This window comes from Lynx rufus, unplaced genomic scaffold, assembly GCF_022079265.1.
Source record: "Lynx rufus isolate CCGP_SWC_20201006 ecotype Redwood Valley unplaced genomic scaffold, mLynRuf1.p SCAF_6, whole genome shotgun sequence".
Classification (NCBI taxonomy): Eukaryota; Metazoa; Chordata; class Mammalia; order Carnivora; family Felidae; genus Lynx; species Lynx rufus.
Window position 1 is genome coordinate 109581940 of NW_025814878.1, and position 17192 is coordinate 109599131.

Consider the following 17192-nt stretch of genomic DNA (forward strand, 5'->3'; position numbering starts at 1 on the left):
GTTGAATGCAGTTTGACTTCTTGGCATCTGCCTTCAACTCTGCAAAGCCCTCAGGGCAGGGGACTAGCACAGCAAATAACTAGGGGTAGATTAAAACACAACCTGAAAGGAAACCGTATTTTTGTGCGGGTTTCATGGCTGCTTGTTTACTATGAAGTAGTAAAGAAGTCATTGTTTGATGTCTTAGCCTTGGGGCATGAACAAAATTCAAAGCAGGTGTTAAGAGATGCACTGCATCAGATCTTGGTCCCGGACACATGTGTACACAACACAAACACACACCTGTGTGTACACACGACGTCTAGGTTTACAAAATACAGGAAGGGAATCTCTGAGGTTGCTGGCCTGAGGGGACTCAGGATTCATCACAAACAGTGAGATGCCTCCCATGCATTTTGCACCTATGGTTTTGATCCTGATTTTGCTCCTATGGCTTATTAAAATGATCCAAACAGACCCCTGACCTCCCATACCTCCAACCACTCTCCTTGCCCAGCTAAATCCCCCTACCTGTCTTGGCATTTGATTTTTGTGTCATAAATTACCTAAATTATTTAACCTGATTTTGGTACTTCATACCTGCCCTCGTTGTCTCCTGTCCTGTTGCATTGACCACCATGTTTTATAAGCTCACAGGGAGCCAAGGGCTGCCTCTTTCCCTCCTGCACTACTGTGGCGTGGCTGAAGACACTAAGACGAGCAGAGCAGGGTCACAGGGCGGAGTTCTTCCCTGCCAGCATGTAGGCCTGAGTCCAGGGAAGAGGTCAGAGAGTGACTCAGAACCAGGAGAGCCAAGGGGGCCTGCAAGAGAGCACACGCACCCAGAAATCCATTGATGCTAAGTTGGGGTGGGGGGTGGTAGTGCTTTTTATCAAGAAAGTGTTTGAAAAGAGAGAGAAATTATCTTTTTAAGTTCCACTTTTTTATTAACAGAAAATGTCCCAGAAGAAAGATTGTTACATACTGCCTTACATCGGCTTTAATTGTGTTGAATGTGGCAATTTATGCAAATTCCAGAAAGGGCCTTTATGGGACCTGCCAGAAACACTTGTCACCTTTTTATTGTGGAACTCATATCAGAGATTCCAGTGCGTTCAGCGGCTCTAGGCTAATCTTGGACGGCTCCATGCAGAGAGTGATAGGTTTCATCATAGAGAAACATTCTTTTGTACTCTGGAGATTTTTAAAACTCTCCCCGATGCCCCCAATTTCTTACCTGTTCAGCTGCAAATATCAGGCCCTTAATGGCTGGAGAGGGAGAGTCTATTTTTAAGTTTTCACTGAGTATCTCCCCAGTGTTAGGTGCTGAACGAATTTGGCATATGTCATCAGATCTGGAATACCCGCAGGAGCTCGGTGTAATTTTAGTTATGAAATTGGTCAGATTTGATTCAGAGAATGCCTGGCAGTCCTTCTGGAGGGCCACTGGCTCACCTTAGGTGTATGTGCTGTGGTGGGTTTCTGAGGTCAGGGTCGAGTTTTGTTCTGCACAGGCACTTGGCGTGAATTTCCATAAAAGCAGCCCTTTTTTAAAACCTGCAATGCAGGACTGTTTAGTCCTCATTGTGTTCTCAATCCTTTTGGTATTTAAAACACTAGGAAACGAAATTGCCAAATTCTTAACATTTGAAAATTGGCTCCTGCTCAGGCATGGTCCTCACATTTCCAGCGTGCATCTCCGAGGGAACGTGCTTCTGGAGGAGAAACGGAGGTGGCGTTGGACGGTCACACAGAGCCAAGGAGGAGGAGGTTGTCTCCTCAGAGGCAACAGCCTTTTCAGAGCGAGCCTGCTCTCCTTGCAGGCTGAAAGGAGCCACTCACGTCATTAAATCAATAATTCTGTTGAGCATTGTACTTGCCGGGGACAGGGGATCCTCTAGGGAAGAGCAAACTGAATGTTCTCTCGCACCCCCCCCCCCGCCCCCGGCCTCTAGAGCTACCTGCTGGCAGAAAAGTATGACCAATGGCTGGCTCTTCCACCCATTCAGTGGAGACCAAGACCCAGGTGGTTATTACATTTCAGGCAGATTTCAGCAGAATTCCTAAGCACCTGAGCTGGGCAGCAAACGATCAAAAGTAGGAACATCCCTCCTAAACAATATGGAGCAAATCAAGGTATGTGGAGCCTGTTCAGGGCCATGAGGGAGAAGAAGTGTGTCCCCTCAAGCCCACCGTAGGCCTGGCCTAAAGTAGCCAAATGCGTCCTGGACAGGAACTTCACAATACATGAAACCCAGTTAGATCATTCTCCCCAGCTGCCATCACTAAGCGAGGTGAATGGCCCAGAACCTGTGCGATAGAGAGAGGGCTGCTCCTGTCCTGGTCTTTGACATCACCAAGGATGGGACCTCACAACTTCCCGGGTCACCACATTGATGTTTCTAATTTCTCTGGTGGGCTGAGAGTTACTACTCAGTTGCCAGAACCATCATGTTGCTGAAAGGGTTCATTTCCCTTCTGCACATGAACCAGTACTGGGCCTAGTCACATCAGAAGAGTCAGTGGGTGGACTGAACACACTGGTGGCAAAATGTTGGTCTAGACTGCTCTGCCCGGCTTCCTGAAGTCTGGTCTGTGTCTTTATTTCCAGAGTGAGCTAGGAATTTTGGCCTCCCAAATAAGGGGCAGCAAGAGTCCCTATGTTTGTTAACTACACAGACACTCCCCTTTTCAACCTCATCCTGCCTGGCTGTCACCAGTGTGGGGACTACTTGGTGGTATTTATTCTTCATGGGGGAAAAAAAGGATTTTTGTCTCTGATGTGGACCTAGAGCCAAATGAATAATGAATTTGTCTGGAGAAGATAGTGACTGGTGGGTAATCCTTCAATATCAGACAAGGGGAATATTTTTATATGAAATCTTGTATTTATTGGAGCCTTTGAGGACACCAAAGAAATGGACAGTACCTGAAGTGTTTAGGGGTAAGGACTCCCCATCCCCACACTGTATCTTGTAAAGTAGTGTGTCGATATCCTTGCGGGCTCTGGATCTCTGGACTTTGAGCAGGATTATCTTGGATAGTAGCGCTATTTCTGAGGCCATTTTTTATTCCCTCGTGCGTTCAAAAACCTTAGAGGTGTGAACTTTGTAACATAAAATCTTCCTACCTAAATTGCTCAGCTCTCTCTGGCTTCGCCAGGAAAACTAACAAAGCTCCCGAAGAATACGTTTTACTCTCAGCGGGGAGGGGAGGAGCATTATTAGGCCAGGGACTCGGATGGCACGGATAGCACGTGACCCAGTGGTGGTTGGGAAGGTCTGCAGGGACTCCTAACACTGTAGCAATTGGCTTGAGACACACTCTCCCTTGGAAGAGCCCCAAGTTTTCCTCTGGTACCTGATGGGCTCTTGGAGGAGGCAGATAATAGGCAAGGGTAAAGGTCATTAATTATAAGATCCAAGTGTGACAGAAACCCTATTAGAAAGAACACATCTCTTCAAAAGACTTCCCAGACATTTAGAACTGTTTCAACAGAGTTTAAATTTGCGAGGGAAGCCATTAAACCTTGGAAGAGAGAAATGCCAGACCACGAGGGTGCTTTACAGACACTAATTTGATTGACCAGGCCTCCCCTGTTGCTTTACCGCACAAAAGCTCTTGCCCAGGTGCAAACGTGGGCGCGTGCACACGCACACACACGCGCACGCACCAACTCCCACCACCGGCTGTGTACAAACATGAATACAGAGGCAGGAAGACACATAGATTTTCTTTTTTTCTGCATGATACTCAAAACCATTGCGTTTCTAGCACAGCTGCTGCAAGAGAGAAAGAAAAGCTCTTGGCCCCAGAGTCTGTTTATGTGTTTGAGCCGAGAAAGCGATTTTTGTTGCAAGGAGCTCTAAGTGAGACAGACAGAGTCAGAGAATAAGAGAGAGAGAGATAATTATCTAAATTATGTTCGTGCTATTATCGAAGACGAATATAGTTAAAATGTAATTAAATATGACGGGCTAGCAGGATGTAAGCCAAGCTTTGGAATGCTAATCATCAATTACTGCATCCCCTTAGGGGAATCAAGGAGCGCTCCGTGGCAGGGAGTGGATGGCACAGAGTGGGAGTGGGGGCTTGGGGATGGGGGGCTGAGTGCAATGCAGAGTATTAAAACGGCCCCTCTCCCCTTTGCTCCCCCACTGCTCATTTGAACACTCTACGAATATCCCCAGGACACAGACCTTCCTGTGGCTGCCACAGGGTAGGAAGTTTCCGGCTCCGCTCTTACGAGGAGCTGGCAGGAGGGTCCTGACCCTTCCTTTGAGAGGAAACTCCTCTAAAAGGGAAAATTATGCTATGAGCAGGGAAGGTAAAACCCAAGACCAGTTCATGTTAGAACAGCAAATGCTAGTGCATTCACCAGAGAAAAGAGGCCAGAAAGCATGAAATGCCCACATAGGTCCAGAAACCCCCAGGGCAGGAGGAAAGTAGGGGACGGCTCACCTGCACTGTAAATAGGAAGGGACACACGTGTCCGTCCCAGCCGGGGGAAGGGCTCCACCCCCACTGGACAGTGAAATGCCCTGAGGAGTTTCAATGGGACTGACTCATGCAGAGCCCACCCCCAGGGATTCTGAGTGTAATCGGTCAGGGGCATGGCCTGGGAGTTGGACAGAATGTTTGGAAGCGCCACAGAAAACCTTCTACTACTGACTGTAGCCCAGGGGAAGACAAGCAGCAGTGACTAAAGACTATCAGTATCAGCTGTTCTGCCCTCAGTCGTACCAATTCTCAAGGCCAAGAATAGAACAGTGTAAGAAGATAGTCTTTTGTAAAGATTTTACTTCTAAGTAATCTCTACACCCAAGCTGACGCTTGAACTCACAACCCCGAGATCAAGAGTCTTAGGCTCCACCAACTGAGCCGGATTTTTTTTTTTTAATTAATGAAACATAATTTGTGTATCTATTCTGGTGCTAGGTTCCCAAAGAATTTGGAGGTGGTACGATTCCTGTTCAGGAGTTTGATATTTAATTTGTTCCATTTTAACACTGTCTGAGCTCTCTCTAAGGCTGGGATGGAAACCTGGCCACTTCCTTGGGCCAAATGGGTGATGGGAACAAGCACAGCAGGCCAGGACAGGCTCCAGAGAGTGACGGAGACCACCAGAAGCCCACTGACCTCAGTCTGTCTTGTTCACCTCAGCTCTAGCCAGTGTTGTCTCTGCAGAAAAGAGGACCCAAGGATGCCAGATCTTCTAGCTTTCAAAGGAAACTAGAAGTTTGTATTTGTATTTTTATGTGAAATCTCCCTAATTTTAAGTGGGAGATAACTCGGATTTTTAAAAATACTCAGTAGACCAGCAAAATATGCTTAGGAGCCTCCCCTGTGTGACCTTTGATCTCAGTAAGCATGTAGCTGATCAGCATGTGACTAAATGGTCACAACTCCCAGGTGCTGCTAACAATCTGTTTTCCTGCCACCTCAGGTCTGCAGTCAGGTTAGACTAACTTAGCAGTGTTTTTCCTGGGCCTGGCATGTAGAAGGCTTTCTGTAAATAGTTGTTGAATGGAGAGACAGACAGGGTAAATGGAGCGAACCCAGAATTCCCTGGAAGTCAGGGCAGTGAGACAGCCATAAACTCCAGTTAAGCATCGTGGAAGACAAAAGAATTTCCTCCCATGGTGCCAGATTAGACCTGCACCACACAGAGGCTTTCCTTTAGACTGGCATCCACGATCTGAGGACCGGGAGCTCTTGGGAAGGGGTTCATCAGAATCTGGGCCGACCCTGCCTCTCTGCTGCATAGGACACCATGTCACTCTGCTTCTGGGGCAAGGGAGGTGCTCCCTGGATGTGCCAGGTGCTCACCAGATGTGCAGGGGAGAGACACGCCGGGCCCGTTTAAAGACTGTCACAACTCTAGAATTGTCGCCTCCCCCAGTGCTGTACAAGATGCACCGTCCCTCCCATGCCCAGGCCCCAGTGAGGTGTTAGATCTGATTAGAGATGAATGTGGGATCCTGGGCCTGTCGCAGCTGTGAGGCAGACAGTAAAAACAGCGCGTGCGAAGGGACGGCAGGCAGCTGTGGGGTCAGCATGAGAGGCGCACTCATAAAGAACTGTCAGAGGGATCTTCAGGCTAGTCTGGAGGCTCACTCAAGGCCTTTAATACCTGTCATGTCTCAGCACCACACAGCTCCGAGAGGGCTCCGATGTCACTGCAGCTCAGTTGATAGGGGACAGCCTTTAATATTCCCTTCCTTTACAGGAATCTTCTCCGAAGGTTCATGTTTGCCTTCCAGCCCTGCTCCCAAAGGTTGTAAATAAATCTATTCCCCACATACCCTTTCCATGCCTTCTCACCGTAGGTTTGTCTCCTCTTCTTGGCTCTGCTTGTATTTTTCAACTTCTGAATTTCCTTATTTTTTTATCCAAGTTATACATGTACGTCGTTTTAGAAGTCAGGTAGAGGGGCACCTGGGTGGCTCAGTTGGTTAAGCACCGACTTCAGCTCAGGTCCATGATCTCACGGTTTGTGAGTTCAAGCCCCATGTCGGGCTCTGTGCTGACAGCTTAGAGCCTGGACCCTGCTTCAGATTCTGTGTGTCCTCCTCTCTCTGCCCTTCCCCCGCTCTCTCTCTCTTTCTCTCAAAAATAAGTAAACATTAAAACATTTTTAAATAAATAACTAAAAGGTAGCAGCACAAGATTTATTAACAAAAGCAGCAGTATGCTGCTTCACCGCCCCCAGCCCAGGTCCCACTCACCAGAGGCAGCTGCCTGCCTTCCTCCTCCCCAACAGTCTTTTAATATTTGTAAAAGATAATACATTCAGAGCAAATGCCTTTAATATGGTTAAAAATTAAGGACTAAAGACAGCAAAATGTATCTCACCCACCACCTCTTGCTCCAGAGATTCCATCGTTTATACATAAACAAATGTGTGTATTTTCCTGTTTTTTTTTCATACAGATTTTTCTATACCTAGGAGAACTCTAGAATGTTGCCTTCCTCTCTCCCTCCCCCACCCTCTCCATCTCCCTTGCCCTCTCCAGCTGCACGGTCTTTCATCATAGGGAAAGAGATGTACCATAATCCACTTGACCAGTGAGGAGCATTTGGGTTGTCTCTATTCTCTTGCCGTTCAAGCAGTGCTACACTGCAGTCCTTACTCCTGGGTCCCCCGGCTGGAAACGTGTCATAAGCTCAAGTGATGTAAGAGGAATCGCTAGCTCTAGGGGTATGCGCATTTAAAATGTTGCTGGTTGGCACTTCCTTGAGCGAGCGGGGTGTGAAGGCGCCTGTGTCCTCCCACTTGGCCACCATAACACATGATCAGACTTTTAGACTTTGAGGCAAACATGTTCATGTCTTATAGACCTTTATTTTGGTCAGTACCTTCAGGTTTCTAAACTATATGCTTATCCTGCTGCTTTTTAATACTGTTACCAAAATTATCTATCATCTCCCTACTTTGGAAGATAAGGATTTAGCTTCCTTACCCTTCCCTCCCATGATCGTATTTCTCTCCCTCTCCCCTCTTCTTACTCCCGTTAAATCAGTTTTTAGCATTTAGCGTTGGCATTAGTATGACTGACTATTGTTCTGGGCTAAGCCACATAGTTTGCTAAAATTGCCTTTCTTTGTAATATAATTTGTTATTCCTGGAGTTAAAAATTACTTAGGGGGCACCTGGGTGGCTCAGTTGGTTGGGCATCCGACTTCCGCTCAGGTCATGATTTCACGGTTCGAGGGTTCCAGCCCTGCATCTGGCTCTGTGCTGAGAGCACAGAACCCGCTTCGGATCCTCTGTCTCCCTCTCTCTCTGTTCCTCCCCTGCTCGTTCTCTCTCTCTCTCTCTCTGTCTCTCTCTCTCAAAAGTAAATAAACATTTTTAAAAATTACTTAGTTTTCCATATTATCTGTCATTCATTAATTTTATAGGTACATATCACTTATTTTTGTCAGAGCCACACAAATCCCCGCAGCCTAACACCTCTCGGTTTTTCCCTCTTGGAGCCCTGCCTTCCCTCTCCTGCAGGGTTGGTCCCCTTAAGCCTCTGCTCAGCTCTCGTCCTCAACTTTCCCTTCCCATCCTCCTGGGTCATCTCTTTTCTGGATCCTGTAACTTTCTTTGCCTTAGTTTAATCCTTTGTTATTGATGGAGTACATTTTCCAGAAGTTTCTAGTGAATACCCTGGAGGTAAGTGTTTTCAGATTTATATGCCTGAATCCAAGTTTCTTTATTCTATCCAAATATGTGACTTGGCTAGGAATAGCCCTCTGGCTGGGACTAATTTCTCCCTCAACACTTAGAAGGAACAGCTCGGCTCTATCTTCTCCTGACTCCCAGTGTTGCTCTTGAAAAATCTCATGTAATTTTGGTTCCCTCATCTTTAGGTTGATTTGCTTTTGCCCTGTCCAGAAACATTTAGATCTTCTGAAATTTCTCAATAATATGTTTTGTGTTCTTACCTATTGGAGTGACCATTCAGTGGGCTCTTTAACTTAGTAAGTTATGTCCTCCATATATGGGAAAATTTCTTTTTACTTTGACAGTATTATAGCTCATACCTTCTCTGCTCTTTTTTTCTGGGACACCTCCTAGTTGGATAGTGGACCTCTTCGTTGGTCCTCTCATTTTCTTATCCTTTTTCTTCTATTTTCTATCTTTGCTGTCTTATTGGATGTTCCACAAAATTTCAACTTAAGCTAGCTTCGTTAGATTATTGATTTCAATTCATAGCCTCAATTGATAAGAGCATTTTCTTGTTCTCTGAATATCCCCTTTCATATCATCTTATTCTTATTTCAAGAGTGTATGGGGCATCTGAGTGGCTCAGTTGGTTAAGCATCTGATTTCGGCTCGGGTCACGATCTCACCATTCGTGAGTTCAGGCCCCGCGCTGGACTCTGCTGACAGCTCAGAGCCTGGAGCCTGCTTTGGTTTCTGTGTCTCTCTCTCTCTCTCTCTCTCTGTTCCTCCCCCACTCTCACTCTGTCTCTCTCTCAAAAATAAATCAAGATTACAAAAAAAAATTTTTTTAAGAGTATAATAATTCTTTTATCTATCTGGCAGTGTATAGGGGTTTATTCCTGAAGTTTTATTCTGTCTACTGAATTATAACTGTATCTTCTGAATTATTTTTCTTTTCTCTGTGCTTTTGGTCTCTCTTTTCCATGTTAGGATTTTTGGTGATCCTCGACTGGCTGTTCTCCTTCAAACCTTAGGCAATGAGAAAGCTGGTTGGAAGATTTTCGTGTGAGGGTGGGTTTGCGGGCTTCCTTCTGGGTTATCAGACAGGGATTTGGTGTTTCACTGGGAGATCCCTGCCCGATCTCATTCAGGTCCAGCACAGCAGCTGCCTTCTGTTTCTTCTCACCGGAACACTCTTCCAGATCCACGTGGCCATTTACTCCGCTGGTGTAGGTCTTCGCTCACTTGTCACGTACCAGAGCGAACCTCCTTAAATATGTTCTCTAAAAGCAGTGTGCACTTCTGAATCTGCTTACACTGCTTTACTTTTCTACTTAGCCCTATATTTATTTGTCCCTTTCTCCCACTAGAATGTAGGCTTCTTGATGGCAGAGTCTAAAATAGGGCCTACTCCATAGTAAGCACTGAATAAATATCTATGGAAAGCAGACTGGAGGGACAGGAAGAAAGAAACTGGATAAGTGGCTCTTGGTCTTTCCTCTTGGGCTGGTTAGAGTCTCCAGGGGGATCCTCCAGAGGGATCCTCCAGTGTCTTGCATGGGGATTAAGCCTGGATCACAGTGGCCTGAAAGCCAAGACAAGGAGGGTAGGGGACTGCAAGTCTCACCATTTGAGACATTCACTTCATGTAAATCCTTCTTCATAGACCCCTAGGTTCCCACCCTCTGCTGTGCCTCGATCCCCTGGAGTAGACCCTCTCTGTTCAAGGACTCCAGAGTGAAATCTCTGTCTCCTGCCAAGGTGGGAGAGGGCTCATCCCTGCTGTAGAGGAGGAAGGAGAAGGGATATGGGGGGTCAATTTGCTCCTTTCACCTACTTTCAACCAGTTCTCATAGTTGAGTCCCCTGTGTAACCCCCACCTTCAAAGGTAACTGATAGTGCAGGGACATGAGCTTTTCTAGGGTTCTGTAGTGTGAATCTACTTGCTTCCTGTGCATTGTCTCTCAGGCGAAAACACAGAGAGGGTAATGTGTCTTCACTGTTTCTCTGCTTGGGGTGTGTGTGTGCGCGCGCGCGTGTGTGTTAGAACACATATATTTAATATTTGATATGATGCATATATTAGATTTCCTTACTGCCCTTTTAGTGGAGGGAGCAAAGATTAACCCGTGTGTTCAGTTTGCCATGTTTAACTGCCAGTGTGGCCCTGGCCATCTCCCCAGTGTTTACCAGGTCTGCTCCAAAAAAGTTCTGACCCTGGCATTGTCTTTATAGCATAGGCATCAGAATCACATAATTTTCCAGAACCTAAAAGACCAGCTTCCCTTGGTACAGGATCTACAGGACCCCCAGAGAAGGTAGGATGAGGCTTAGGATGGAAAGCCAGTCTCAGCTGAGTCCCGCTGCCTTCCTTTCTCTGGTGGCCCTTGTCACCAGAGCCATTCACACAAGCCTGGCACCTACAGATGGCCGCTGTACCCCTCCCCAAGCCGGCAGCTCTCCTGTCCTCTGCTCCCACAAAGACGCACGTGTCCCCGGAGCCAGCGGCGCTACCCGGCAAATCCACATGCCCACCGAGGGACTGACTCCACCTAGCCCCCTAAGTTTTATATTTGCACTTTGGTTAACTCCACCCCTGGTAAATTCTTTCTCGTATAAACACAGGCACTGTTTCACTGCCTTTCTTCTCCCTCTTTTTTTCTCTATTTCAAGAACTGTTTAAAATGCAGAAAAGAATAAGAAGTATTATAACATTCACTCACATACTCATCCCCAGAATTGACTGTAGTTAATATTTCTCACATACACTTCATCTTTTTTATTTTAATCAAAGAAATAAAACATTCCAGTTAATGATGAAGCCTCCTTTGTACTCCCGTCAGCAAACCCATTCCTCACCCTCTCTCTGAGACAACCACTGTCATGAACTCAGCCTATCTCCTTCCAGAATATTTAAGAATATTTTGTAAGCATGCTTGTTTCCATGAGTAACGTGTGCAGCTGTAGGGGTGGGGGGCACATTGTAGATGCAGTCCCCTGGCTTGCCTGTCAGTACGACCCCGTGTGTTCTCCATGTCTCCACGCTGATCTGTGTGGAGAGGAAGCACCTAGGGAGCCTCTTCTTCGCTCTTCCATACGTGTGAGTACGAAGACAGAACAGCAGCCGGAAGCCACTGTGCGCCCACCGTGTGCCAAACACCGTCGCCCCATTGAACCCTTCTGACCAGTTCACCGCCATTGCATGTGGAGACCCAGAGGTCAGCCTGCGATCTGCTCACGCGCGTGATCTCCAGCTTGGCATCACGGTACCAGCACATAAATGAGGTCTGAAACTCGAGGACCCAGGCGACAGGGATTAGTCAGTGCCCCAGCCTCTCGGTCAGAAAGTTCCTCACTGTGCCCTTGGGTGGAAGGAGCACAGACAGCCATTAAATCTGGCTTCTGTTGACTCTACACCTGGTGGCACTGGAATGTGGACAGATTGCCTCTCTTTCTGCCTCAGTGTCTCACCTCAGAAATGGGATTGCAGTTGGCTGCCTCGGTACCTAACAGATTGCTGGCAACCAAATGTGATAGATCATGATCGTGAAGCACTTTGTGACCACGCAGTGGTCTGCAGACAGAGGACAGCTCCTGGCCTACTTTTTCACTCCTAAACAGACCACCTACCGTATGCCAGCCCCAGGCGCCTGATTGCATGCGCCTGACAGTACTTAATCCTTCGTCAAGCAGCAGCTTTAGAGAGACTGTTCTCGAGCTCTTGTTTTTCTGGCTTGTTTAATTACCACTATGGCAACAACATCATTTTCTTCCTTTTTTTTTTTTTTTAACTTCATATATATGGTATTTCAGCCTCATTATGGGTTAAATTGAATGTTATGGGTGGGTCTGGAAACCCAACCAAAATTTATAACTTTATTTCTCTGGAAAAATTGCTTCCAAGCTTCAAACAACCAATTACAAGGGAAGCGTTGGAACACCACCAGTTTGTGAGTTGGGACCAATGCACTGTTGACATTGTTCTCTCCATAGTTCACAGAAGGATAGCTGATCTCCCCAGAGAGATCAGGAAGCCCATAAGGGCCAGCACTACGTCTTGTGTGGTTCCCCTGGAACACTCAGGTGCCAGGCTCAAGAGTATATTCAAGAAATGCTTGCATAATTCCTCCAAAGCCCAGCCACCTTGACTGCCTCCAAGAAATGGGTGCTGATGGGGTGCCATGGGTACCCCTGGGAACCTCTGCAGTAGTCAGTAAATCACATAGTAACAAACTTGGTGACTCCCAGATGAGGCCCAGGAAAGCAGTGTGTCCTGTCCAGACTCTTTTGGCTGAATAGTAATTTAGTAGTAATAACAATACCATCTCCAGTAGTAATAACAGTACCATTTTTAGTGCTTTAGTACTTAGCATATGGTTCTAGATGTTTTATACTTGTTAATATATTTAATCTTTACCCAAAAAAGCTAGATATTTTTATTATCTTCATTTTACAGATGAGGAGCCTGAAGCCCAGAGAGGTTAAGCAGCTTGCCTAAGGTCACAGAGCTGGTAAAAGTGCAAAACTGAGATTCTGACCCAGAGCCCATGTTGTCAACCAGTGTGCCCTACCACCTCTAGTTCATGAAGGGCCAGGATCAAAGCCTCCTGTCTTGACTGTCACCCCCCTTGCCCTGCCCCGTTCCCCCCACTAGAAATATCTTGCATAATAGTATAGCGTTGGCATGTTCACTTGCTTCATGTCACGTGATCTGTATTAAAACCTTGAGTAGTAGGCAGGACAGGTACTTTTCAAAAATGCTTACCTCTACATTCTACCGAATTCAGACAGTGCAGAAAAGTACAAAAGTATAGTAAATTTCTCTGGGAATTCTTTCATCCAAAGCTAAAATCCTGATCAACATTTTGACAAACATTCTTTCGGACCTCCCTCTGAACACATCTGTGTGTAGATACATATTTACACTCCCCGGTCCTCCGGAGCGCACTCCAGGTGAGGTTACTTCTGTAACCGGGGGAGCCTGTTCTTGAGCCTGCTGCTCAAGGCGGGGAGTGGTTCCTGTGGTCGAGAGCCCCTCCTGCGAGTAACAGCTTGGGACTTCAGTCCAGGGTAGGGCTTTCTGTCTTAGTATAAGTGCTCGAAGCAGAGACCACATGTGCTTTGACACCCGTTGCTCCTGTGCAGACACTTCCTCCGTCACCCAGTCATGGCCATGAGCCAAACTGGGTGCCGCGCCCCTAAGACTCCGTTGCCTCCCTGGGCATGCTGCCTGCTAAGGAAGGGACTCAGGGTACTTGGCAAGGAGGGATATTTTATACAGCTGTCAGTAAAGCTCAATAAATATGGCAGTGGAGCCTCGTGTGGACTGAGTGATGGCTGTAGTTTCCTGGCGCTGTGAGATCGCGGCTCAGGCAGCCGTCCTCCAGTTGCACGGTGATTGCATACACGGCCCCAACGTGACAAGGACTTCCGGGGCCACCTTATCATGTCCCCATCGAGCAGCATTTAAAGTTGTTTGCAGGAAGTTGAGGGGAAATGGGATCTGATACTTGGGTAGGGAGAGATGCTCATTACCTCACCCTAACCAGCATCCCTTCCTCCTGATATTTTGTTTTAGGGTCGGTATCCAGTTTTGCTGAAAATGAAATCATCTTGCAACTCTCAGGCTGTGTTAGTGAAAATGAACTCTAATGTGATTAGATATTAATGCGGTGTAATGGAGGATTGGTATTAAATTGAGGCCTTCTGATCTTATTACTCCACAAATGCTCCCTCCCGCTTGGGCTGCTGCCCTGCCAGCCCTGCTTCCCCAGGCACAGGCAAGGGGCACACGCGCCCAAGCCGTGAGCCCGCTGCCCAGGGAGCCCGGCTCTGCCCAAGGCGACTCCCGTGAGATCTCCCTCCCTTCACTGCCTTGGGCTCCCAGCCCTGTTGTGAGAGGAGGACAAGTGGAACCTCAGGAGGCATCATTTGGATCCCCCAGCACTCTCAGGGCCACAAGCATGTTGTTAAAGACCGTGAGCCAAGTTTTACCTCTATGTCCAGAAGCACTTAAGGATTTTTTTGACAGGCATGCAGCTAGAAATCTAAGAACACAGTCTGCACCTCCTCCACACCCAGCCCCTCTCCACTCCAGTCATTTTTCTGAAACCGATTGGAAGATAATAGTTGTCAGCGGCTGCTGTCACTTGTCCTGGCTCTGTCTCCCTTTCCTGGAGGGCTGGTCTGAGAAGCAGGCAGTGGCCCAGACTCAGTGTGTGCTTCCCTTAGGAACAGGGATGGGCCTCTGCTGCCCCACGCAGCGTGGACCCCTCGCTTCCTCTGACCTGCCAGAGGAAGGATGCCAGTCCGTCAGTCACACAGCCCACCTCAGAAGTGACAGGTTTGCCTGTGGGAGCCCAGGCCCGGGGTTGAAGCCCCACAGGGCCTCCCTCTGTGGCCCTGGCCCCAGCCCACGGGCTGCATCCCATCCAGCAGACTCCCCAGGGGAGCCACGTGGGTGTGGGAGCAAAACACCCCCCCCCCCCCCACCGAGGACATGGGCCAAGAGTGCAGTCTCTGGGGATGATCCGATGGCATCACCTTCACATATGAATGATAGCATTTTTGCAAAGAGAATGATTTTTCTTATGCTGTTTCCAGAAAACTGCTTTCAGAGGCACAGACTTTGCACACAGGATGGTAACGACTTTTTAATGACCTGAAGGGGCCTGGGTGTCCGGGCAGCGGTGAATCAATCTCAGTGGGAGGCTCACAGTGAGAGAGAAGATGGAACACCTGAAACCAAAGGGGGAAAAAAACAAACCACAAATACATATATTTTCTTTGGTAGCATTGCTTGGTAATTAGACAATTACAGGAAACAGCTTCCCAGCAGCTGGCATCTCCACTGTGTGAGCGGAGGAGGGATGGCAACAACTGTGAACTCCTCACATTTATTACAGAAAATATTATTGGAGTTTACAGTCGTGGGTGCCGAGCTCTCCTCCAGTGCATTCTGATGAGCTGTGAGCCTTAAACCAAGAGCAGAGCTCCTCCTCTCGGGGTTGCTTCAGAGCCTGCCTGGCTGGGCTTTAAAGCAGCTGTCTTTGAGCCCGCCCAGAGACTGGCAGGTCCTGAGAATAAGCCCTTGGGGGGATGCCTTTGGAAGCAGGAAAGGGGGAGGTGGAGGCCTGTGGAGAAACTGCCTCTTCTTCCCCAGGTGCCACCACTTGCACTCATGGCAGTGAGTGAGCCCCTCCTCCCCCTCTTCCTGCCCTGCCCTGCTCAGTCCACATTCCTGCCCGGGTTCAAAACTCTCCTCCCAGAACCCACCACGCCTCTCAGGCGCACGCCCATTCAGCCAACAGGCCCGTTTCACAGATGAGGAAATGTGTTTTGTGAACTCTCACTGACCTTGATCACTTTTCGGCCTCACAACTGTTCCCTCGTGAACTTGGTCTGTACTTTGTGTGTGTTGATGGGGGAGCTTTATGTGAGTCCCAGGTTGCCTTCACAGAAGGTAGGGACACTACATACTCACTGCCTTCCTCCGGCACACATGAGGGAGAGCCCTGTTCCCATTCCCCTTCCCCACCCCCCGCCCCTGCCACCTCACAGGCCTCCTGAGGATAGAGGACAGGCACCCTCCTTCCTCAGCACCTGGCTCCCCCTGCCTGCCAACAGGGTTAACCGTACAGTCTAACCAGGCAAATGGTTGTGCTTCCTCTCACAGGTCCTGGCAATCTGTAACTTTTGAAAGACAGCCTGCCTCCTTCATCCGAATCGTGGGAACACACAACACAGCAAATGAGGTAAGGGTCTCCTTTCATGAAAGACGCTGTGCTGTTTCATGATGTCCAGGTAAATGCTACATCCCGAGTTAAGTGGAACTGTTTGTTCTCCCCGCTAATGGCCTGTTGTTCAGACAGCTCGGTACAGAAGAAAGTCCTGCTCCTGCACAGTGGGGATATCATTATCATTTCTAGATGTCTCTTCACTGGGAAATGAGAGCCAACTCCTATGGCTTTGCTTACTCCCACCAGCCTCCCTATGGAATCGGCAACCACAGAGACCTTGAGAGGTCAAACAACCCTGTCCTCAAGTCTTCTGCCCTCCCAGACGACAGCTATTTCAGAGGTCCCTCAGTGCTCTGAACATGGTGTTTAAGGGACCCCGGCCCCACGGGACCACCGTGGAAGACAGTTGCTGGTTTTCTCTGCCTGTCTATTCTGTCCTGGGCCAGACTGCACATAAATGTTTGTGAGTGGGCCTGTTCCTCCACTGGTGTCCAGGTCTGGATCGTCCCAGCAGATCATGTTGTTTGTAGACGTCCCTTCATTTTTGGATTTAACGGGGGGAGAGTGGGCAGGTTGTTTCCCTCCATTTTGGGTACCCACAGTCAGGGCAGCAGTCAGGTGATGGGTCTGAGCCTCAAACCGCCAGGCTGTTTTCTCGGGAATGTAAATGGCCCCAGAAAAATGCACTGGATCCCTTGGATCAGGAAAGAGAAGACAGTGCCCTTGGTGAACAGAGAAACCAGGACACTTGAGTGTGAGGGAGGGCATGATTCATAATCACACTAGGACGGCAAGTGTAAACCAGACATGAGCCAGGCACGCCTGGACCGTCATCCCCTCGACAATATGGATTTCCAGTGAGCTCACAGGGGCACCTGCGGATTCAGTCACACCGTTTAAGATGTGAATAGTGTCAGTCAACTGTAAGTTCATTACTTACCTTTTCTGTTCTTTGGGTGTTGAGTGAGCACTAGTGGCCACTCTGTTGACTTCATCTGCTTATTATACCCTTGCTTTTTATACAGTCATGAGTGTTGAGTGTGAACCTCTGAAGGACTGCTAGTTAAAGGCAGGAATCACGGGGTGCCTGAATGGCTCGGTTGGTTGAGTGTCCAACTCTTGGTTTTGGCTCAGGTCATGATCTCATAGTCCAGTGGGTTGGAGCCCCACGTCGGGCTCCATGCTTCAGCATGGAGCCTGCTTGGTATTCTCTGCTCCTCCCCCACTCTCGTTTGTGTGTGTGCATGCTCTCTCTGTCTCTCTCTCTCTCTCTCTCTCTTTCTTTCTCAAAATAAATAAACTTAAAAAAAGACAGG

General features: G+C 48.1%; 1 protein-coding gene across 1 annotated transcript in view; it reads left to right on the top strand.

The window, feature by feature from the left end:
* The window catches only part of BTBD9 (BTB domain containing 9), a 413225-nt gene that overhangs the window by 375448 nt on the left and 20585 nt on the right, over positions 1–17192 (top strand). The window contains exon 10 of the mRNA XM_047103280.1: positions 15813–15891. Coding sequence (XP_046959236.1) covers positions 15813–15891 — 79 coding nt within the window. The remainder of the gene's footprint in view (positions 1–15812; positions 15892–17192) is intronic.